We start from the raw sequence: 8,684 nt of genomic DNA, 5'->3' as shown, positions 1-8,684 counted from the left end.
ATAAGGATATTCTTTCAACTTTGGATGGGAAACATGTTGGCCCAAAAGTTTGAAAATTTTTAATTAACTTCCATTTTTTTCTTATTTAATATGGGTTAGCTATCCATATTTGTTAAAAGGTATTGTCACACGATCATTGCTTGTCAATTTAATATCCATGAAATTTTTGAATCCTTCACTTTGATTATCAATAGATCAGTGTTTGGCACCAAGGGAAGAAGGGTCATGTGATTATCTTTTCACTTTGAAGGGAAGGGTTTAAACAATACTTTTGTCTCTCCATATTCTCCTTTTCATCCTTGCCACTTATCAAACATGGATCCTGTGAGGCACTTTTTCATAGATTTAGATTGCAGCACCAATATTTGTGATCCAACAATATCGATGGCAGATGGGTGCATGCCTAGCTAACCTTATGGTCCTCTATCATCTCCCAAAGCACCTCGGAGCCCTTCTTCACTTGCTAGACCTAAGGTTCCACTTCAATGCTTGCATCACTGTAGGATCCATCACCATTCGCAGCTCTAGTGTAAGGTTCGATAAATCATTGCATGCTTACTGTGTAAAGCTCCTTTTCTTGATTCGTATGATGATGATGCTATTGGCACTCAAGGATCTTGTAAAGGGTTTCGAGATAAGGTTCAAGGCCTTCAACATGGTGTTAGAACAGATTTATATTGGTCGGGTGGGTTCACTTTCACTGAAGGTATGTGAGTACGTGATGAGGAGTGTAACAACATGGCTTACTACCTCAATATCTACTTTATATTTCAAGAACCTTGATCAAGATGGACTTGTAGGGTTATGAAAAATATAATGATAAAGACTTGGTTAGGGGCAAGGAAGGATGTATTGAAGGAGGTTGTTCAATCAAAGAAGTGACAGTTGCAATTGGCATTTGAGTTAGAGAAGAAGTTGCTGTCGAGGTTGGTGATATGGATTAGGTCGAGGAAGGGGCAACAACAGTGAGGGAAGGATAAAAAGAGATTTAGTCGAGAAAAAGTGGGAGAGGAGGGAGTGAATGCAATATTGTGGTCAGTGATGGCAACGAGGAGGGTAGAGCAAAATGTAAGGAGGGTAACCTAAGTCTAATGAGTAGTAAATAAGTGGTGGGTTGGGATAGAGCGAGAGATAAACAAATATTTAATATTTGATAGGAGGTGGGATAGGGAAGGTAGCGAGCAATGAAGATTATTTATGGTCAGAGAAGTGATAGAATGAAATTCTTGATCAATAACAAGAGTATTATTATCTTTTGAGTCAATTTATTGATAGTGTTAAAGAGTAAATAGATAGTTGGATCATATTGATATAGTAAATAAATAAATATGGAGCTTAATTGAAATTTTAAAATACAGGATGAAGAAATTTATTGTCCAAAGTTAAAAGGATATATTATTATATTTTTTTATTATTTATTAGGATCAATTTAATAAAAATGCAACTCATTGGCATCAACGTCCCAAATAAATTTTATTTTATAATGAATTTAGAAAATCCTCATTTTATCAAGTATTTACATAGTATATGCTTGAATTATAGCTAGAACCTTGTTATGGTATATTATGAAGGAGCAAATGAAATCCCGCATCTTCACTCTTTATGCGATCAAAATAATATATTTTAATTTTGATAATTTGCTATGTGATGTGCCTTCTTATTAATCACATAAATAATTATATTATTTTATTATTATATTTTTTCTTAAAAAAAATTATTATAATTTATATTGAGCATCATCAAATTTTAATCCAACAACTATTTTTTTAAAAAATACATAAATATTTGTTAATTATAATATTAAAAATTAGTTTCAAAAAATTATTATAAATTTAAAATATATATTTTTTGAAAATAATAAAATTATTATTAAATTATATTTTTTATTATATTCAATATATAATATTTTAAATTATATTAAAATAATGATTCATCTCCTTTCGCGATATCAACCGTTATATCATATATATATATATATATATATATATATATATATATATATATAGCCATTCGAGATACACATATCAATAAAAAAATAATTAAATATTTTTAAAATTATATAAAATATTATTTAATAATTATTAAAAAAAGAACAATCTTTTCCTCATGTGAAAGATACAATCCCAATTAGTGCACAGCTGGGAACTTGGCATGGCAAAGATAGAAATGGTGACATTTTCCCACTACTATCCATAAGGAAAAAAAAAGTCTCCATGTCACCATGGTGTCACCACAAGGCAACAGAGTGTGTATGATGGAACTTTGACCCCGGCGGCCAGAATGAAAAAAGAAAAAGAAAAAGAAAAAAAAAGAAAGACATGGTGGGGAGGAAGAAAGCGAAGGGAACCTGAAAAAGATGACGTAAAAAGCGTGCGTGGAATCTTATTACAACCGCACCGCCAGAATGGAGCGTGGAGAGGTATATTTATATTATAATAAAATGAATAAAATGAGAAAGAAATTTTTTAAAAAAAAGTCTCTTAAGAGCGGCCCTTTCTGTGTTTTTGTCCCTTTCTCATCCCGTCCCTTAAAAAGGAGAACAAAAGATTTCCGAAGGACCAATCTTTCCTCTCTTCTCTTAAGAGCCGCTTGGAAGAAAGAAAGAAGGAAAGAAAGAAGCCCATCCCGTCCTTCTGTTTCGAAGAAACGTAGCCGAGATGTCTTCTCCGAGCAAGCGCCGCGAGATGGACCTGATGAAACTGTGAATATCCGGAACCCACTGCCTGTCTGATGGATGGATTTCTCCCCTTTTTTTCCCTTATTTTTGATTTTTTTTGGATTTTTTTGGATGTCGTATAGGATGATGAGTGATTACAGAGTGGAGATGGTGAACGATGGGATGCAAGAATTCTATGTCTATTTCCATGGCCCAAATGAGAGTATATATCACCGGAACCCTTTCTTTGTTTTATCTTATTCTTTGAAGTTTTTCTTAGTTTTCGGTTTTTCCCCGTTGATCTGGGTAGTTGATGTACTCCCTCTGGAAAGGAAAAAGTGTCCCGATTTTTGTTTTTTCTTCTAATCTTCTTTGTTCCTAAAGATAATTCTTTGATCGATTTGTGAAAGAAAGTTTTCTTGTTGAAGTTGTCAATTGTCTTTGTTTATGGTATCTCGTGCATTTGTTCAGAGTTGCTCTTCTTATGTCTGCAATAATATGGTTTAGAACTTGATGTTAATTTTTTATTCTTATCTCTTAATGTTTCTGGTTACGAGTGTCTTAAAATTGTATTGTAAGGCCCTGCAGCCTCCTGATGTCTTTATAAATTTCTTTGAGTGGTTTATTGATTTCATCTTGCAGTACTTTGATCTCTAAGTGGTTTAATGATGTCCTGAATTTTTACTGGAGTCGTCACTGGTTATTTAAGAGACTTTTCTGTGATTCAATTATGGGATGCGTCAGGTCTCTATCAAGGGGGAGTGTGGAGGGTCCGGGTGGAATTGCCTGATGCTTATCCCTACAAATCTCCATCCATTGGCTTTGTAAATAAGATTTATCATCCAAATGTTGATGAAATGTGAGTTTGAAATTTCTGACACTATGGTTTTTTAAACTTTAAGGGCGATATTCTTCTACCGTCACTATTTATTGCTTATGGTATGCTAAAATCAATAGAAAAAAAATGACTTGGCAGTTTTCATCTTACAATTCTTTTTCTTTGACTTTATTTTAGGTCTGGTTCAGTTTGTTTGGATGTCATCAACCAGACTTGGAGTCCCATGTTTGGTAATAGATCTCTCGTTCTCACCATCGTGCATCAATGCCATGGCTGACGTAGAATTCAATACTTGTTTGTAGTGGCTGGTTAGTAGCCACTTCCGGTCATCATGAGTTGCACTGATCATCCCGTGTCTTTCTTTACAGATCTTGTTAATGTTTTTGAAGTGTTCCTTCCGCAGCTTCTTTTGTATCCCAATCCTTCTGATCCATTGAATGGGGAGGCTGCAGCATTAATGATGCGTGATCGGCCTGCATATGAACAAAAAGTGAAAGGTGTGAGGTTTATAAAGTTCATCCTTGATTTATCTTTCTGGAATAGGTACTTCTTTAGTATCTGTATTTGGATACATTTGCTGATAATTCTGCTGGAACCAGTGATGGCCTAAACTTACATGTGAATGCTTGCTATTCTACACCTTTAGGTTAGAATATATGATGCACATGGTCATTGTATAACATTATGTCATACTAATCTAGGTTTTGTATTTGGCGAGAAACATTATATCCATTTCATATCTAATTCATAATGCACATATGCAGGGGAGCTAAGCAGCTTGTCATTGCATCAGCTCATACTTTTGAGATGGTTTCTATTCTGTGTTACATTGTTTTGATCCTTGGAACTCTGATGACAAAGCAACTCCATGTGCACTCCTGTTTGTCAACCCTAACCAGAAAGAGGCTCATGGAAGAAACTATTTCTTTGTGTGGATATTGTAGCACATACAATTTTTAATTTATAAAATGAACACGTTTTTATTCAAAGACAAACTAACTCATGAAGGTCTCTCATCTAGTTTGATACCACTGGGTTGCACCTTGTGGTTTCCCTAAGGAATGTAAATTCCTTCTTTTTTCAGAGTGCTAGGTTTCTAAGTCAATAAATGACCGACTGATTCATTCTTAATCCTTGATACTGTATTCCATAATTAAAATCAAAACTGAGATCTTTATCAACTGGACAAAAACATTAGTTTGACATATATTGAGTGAGCTTCTCTAAATGTGATGTCTTTTTGTCTGAAGAAATTCGGATGTTTGAAACAAGGTTTCACCGTAGACAGTTGAAAAGGTTCATTGGTGTTCTTATGCAAGACTATAAGTATACAATGAAATTTTCTTCCTCTCTAGTTTCTTTGAAATAAATATCAATAGAGAGAGAAAATTTAAGTCAAAACTTGTACTGATCTAACTCATTAGAGAGAAATGAAGTATTAAAGGGTGGTGAAATCTTGAAAGATAAGAGAGGGGTGGAGTATCAAATGGTGTATTGAAAATACTTAAAACAAGTTCTCAAGATCCAATGAAACTGAAGACAGTCATCTAAGGAAATCTGAATAGGGATACAAAATTCTAAATGATCTTCAAATTAGTTAAAATAAGATCTCTGATCCAATAAAATCAAAGACATCCATCCAAGAAAATGTGACTGGGGATATCTTTATCTCTTCATTCTTGCATTCATAAATAATGCTTCTATGCAAAATTTACTTGCCATATGTGCCCTATATGTCTCTTTTTCTTATGTTTGGATATGATGAAAGGTATCATTCTGAACTTTTTTTTCCTCAACTGAATGCCTCTCTTTCTAAAGTCAGTTTGAATGTTCTCTTGTAGATACTTATAAGAACTTTATTTTCGGCACAAAGAAACTTAGTTTGCAGCTGAACTCAAATCAGCTAGTCTTCACCAACCATATGGAGTTGACCTATTAAACTGAAATCCAAATTTTGTATGGCTTGAAACCCTAATATTAAGCATTTATAAATTGGGCTCATTTTGGCCATGACACTTGAAAGATTAACAGCTTCTTTACCCTCTAACCCATCCTTTCTCAATATGTTTTTAATATTGCATAGCTTTACATTTTGGTCAAATGGTTGTCTCTTGGGTCCTTGTGGCCTCCATGATAGAGTTGATGGTCATGAATATAGCATTATTAATAGCATTTTCCCAGGTCCTTACAGAAAAATGAAAGTTATATTTTACTAGGACTGAGTTCCGAATATATGCATCATCTTTGCTCTAGCTATATGTTGGAATCACCTGTGAGGAACATATATATTAGAAGAGCTATTGGATTTGCACAATTAGGATCACAATGATGGACAATTGATCAAAATATAGGCATGTATAATGTACCATAAGGATTCTCCAATATGGTGATGCATGTGGATGATCTTTGTCCATGGATTTTGGAAGCTTATGTTCTGGTGAAAGTGAAAATGGTGTATAAGAAGTAGCAAATAAAAAAATGAGCTATATTTTTCAATAAACTAATGCATAGGTGGCCCATGCCCAGGAAACTTGGCCTGCATATGCATCTAACAGTTATGAGGAGGTTGTTGGCAAAAGAAGGTGAAGTATCATGGAGAATTATGCTGCATAGAAATCTCAAAATGTGGTATTGATACATCCTTTCATTGAAGATCTTAATAAGAACTTAAGAGTGTACGGTATTTTGGTATAGTTATAGTGGGTACTCAAGCTATGTATTTCTTGTGCTATTACATATCTTACTAATGTCCCTCTCAACAATAAAGATTCTCTTCTCTAGACCAGGAAATTTGTTAGTGACCAACTTCAGTTGTTGGTTAAGAATTTAACTAGAATCTGTAATGAAGATTACATAAGATATGAGCTATGTTAGATGGACTTGAGGATTTGAATCTATGGTGTTGATGTGTGTCTTAAGTGCTGGCTCCCTTCAATACCTGAGTATTTGTTCTTACAAATTCATGCCCAAGTGTCATACGAATGTCCATGTTCAAGCGTCAAGGTTGGGTACCGTAGGCTAGATTGAAGGGTCTGGGTAACATGGGGTATGGACCTGTACTCTTGGATTTTGATTGGATTTTCCTTCTTGGAGTTCCATTGAGGTTGAAGAAAACTGGTTTTATGGAGTTAGCTTGGTTCATTGCAAAGGTGGACAAGCAATATCCCAATATTTTGTATAAATATCCTCTTCGAATCCTTCAAGCCCTGCAACCTTTCATGCTTGACATAGCCTAAACAGTTTGCTTATTCTTTTGATTGATGAAGGTTCTAACTAAGATGTTAGACCATGAAGGGTCTGAAGAGGGTGGAGTTGGCTGTTCTTCATACTCAAAAATTGGATCATTACTGTTCCACAGATGTGGTAGAAGTTAAGGAACTCATTCTAATTAAGAGGGTGTTCTAAAGACCAAGATCTATCAATACATAGGGTATGCTCAATATGGTTCGTGCCGTTGTCCAACTTGCTTGGGACCTTTTTTATCCACTTCTCACCTTCGTTTTGTTTGTGAGACAAGCAGCATCAAGTTAAGCATATTTTCCTTTGAATTTCTTTCTTTCTTAGGCCGTTCCAGGCCTTAATAGTCTAGGAAATGAACCTTGTAAATCAGTTACTCCTTCCCCCTTCAATTGATACTCGTTTTCCTAAGTCAAGATTTTTAACTTCAAAGCTGCTCTTTTGTAGCATCTCATTTCTGAACAGATGTTTTGTGGAATTAGGTACCTTGTGTTTTGGAAGCATTTTTCTATCATATAACTTGGCCTGCAAGCGGAAGCACGTTAGGCTTTGAGACCCCAAAATTTCGTCATTCATACCTGAAGTTCTTTAGCAGATTTAAAAATATTCAAAACTCAACATTCTGTCAAGGAACTTTTTAACCTCCTTCATTTCCTAATCATTCCCTCAATTTAGATTTCTCTTGTATTTGCTGAAGATCATATACTCCAATGATGTCTATGTTTTAAAGCAGGTTTAGGTGCTCATGCTTGAATTACAATGGGTATTTTAATTGGGCCCTGACATATCCAAAACATCATTAAATATGGTGGTGTTGAGATTATAATGGTTGTTTGGTCATAAACAAATTTTTGAGTGTTGACCTATGCTGGTCCATAACCAGTAGGGTCGACAAGCACCTAGTAGATCATTTTATAAAATATTTTGTTTTTGTAGTTTGATCAGTGTCATCAATTCCTTGTTGATTTATTTCATCCTTGGAAATTGATTTTGTGATATTAGTAGAGATATTATTAGATATTTTTTTAAAACTTCTTGTATGCCACACTAGGTGGCATGCATACTGGTGCTGGCTTGTCAGGCATCAGAGCTTAAATCCTTGGTCATAGCTGATGTTATAGCCAGAAATACAGAAAATAGAGGTGTTTAGACCATATTGGCTGGACTGCCTTTCCCTAATTCAATCTCTAAGTCCGTGCTTTAATTTATTGTTCACTTCTGTTTCATTTTCATTCTTACTTAATCCCTTGACTTGAGAAGTACGTTATCAGATCCTTGGTACAATTAATGTTAGCCTTGACAACTTTTCTAGGTGGACTCATGAGCCACAAAGTGAAGATTTTGAGTCAATATTACTATTAAAGTCAAGTTAATCTCATATTGCATTGTATCTGAAAAAACCATTTTCGCCTTGAAAAAAAATTTCTTTTCTTGCTTGTACTCAACTTTTTGAAGTTCCCACTTATTTTTACAATCATGCTTATGTTGTGTGTGGGATTTACGCTAAATATATCAGAGTTGAAGGGCACACCTTTACTCTAGATGTGCACGAGATAGCAGTGGAGAGAAGGGAGTGGTATTGTTCTCAATGTTGTATGCCTAAGTAATCAAACAAGAAATCATGGCTAATTAAGGTTAGATATATGGGCTTGCCTTTTGTAGGGAGTAATCAAATTCTATAAGTTCATGTATCCTTAACAAAACAGTGTTTATGCATCTAACTTGGTAGAAATGCATTTTCAATTTCTAGAATCTAGACCATTTTTTAAAGGATTGAATTAGACCCTTCACATCAACAGGCTTATAGTCTTTGAACTTACTAAAACTTGGTTGTAGTAGGAATATGGTAATGGAGATCTGGATGTCATAATGGTGTGCTTATGTTAAAAATTGTCTTTTTTAGCTGCAAGTTTGGTATCTTGATCATCCATTGGATCTTGAAGTGATCTTTGG

General features: G+C 34.5%; 1 protein-coding gene across 3 annotated transcripts in view; it reads left to right on the top strand.

The window, feature by feature from the left end:
- Positions 1–2,511: 2,511 nt before the first annotated feature.
- Positions 2,512–8,684, top strand: part of LOC105043096 (ubiquitin-conjugating enzyme E2 4) — a 27,402-nt gene continuing 21,229 nt past the window's right edge. The window contains exons 1-6 of one of the 3 annotated variants that reach the window (XM_073256214.1): positions 2,512–2,701; positions 2,800–2,879; positions 3,401–3,515; positions 3,672–3,724; positions 3,863–3,991; positions 5,336–5,448. In XM_073256214.1, coding sequence (XP_073112315.1) covers positions 2,658–2,701; positions 2,800–2,879; positions 3,401–3,515; positions 3,672–3,724; positions 3,863–3,991; positions 5,336–5,433 — 519 coding nt within the window. In that variant the 5' untranslated portion in view covers positions 2,512–2,657 and the 3' untranslated portion in view covers positions 5,434–5,448. Of the gene's footprint in view, positions 2,702–2,799; positions 2,880–3,400; positions 3,516–3,671; positions 3,725–3,862; positions 3,992–4,258; positions 4,405–5,335; positions 5,449–8,684 lie in introns of those variants that run through there. The other 2 variants (XM_073256215.1, XM_073256213.1) reach the window with 2 other exon arrangements.

This window comes from Elaeis guineensis, chromosome 4, assembly GCF_000442705.2.
Source record: "Elaeis guineensis isolate ETL-2024a chromosome 4, EG11, whole genome shotgun sequence".
In the NCBI taxonomy this organism is placed as follows: Eukaryota; Viridiplantae; Streptophyta; class Magnoliopsida; order Arecales; family Arecaceae; genus Elaeis; species Elaeis guineensis.
The sequence above is the reverse complement of the archived record's forward strand: the minus strand, read 5'-3'. Positions and strand labels throughout refer to the sequence as shown.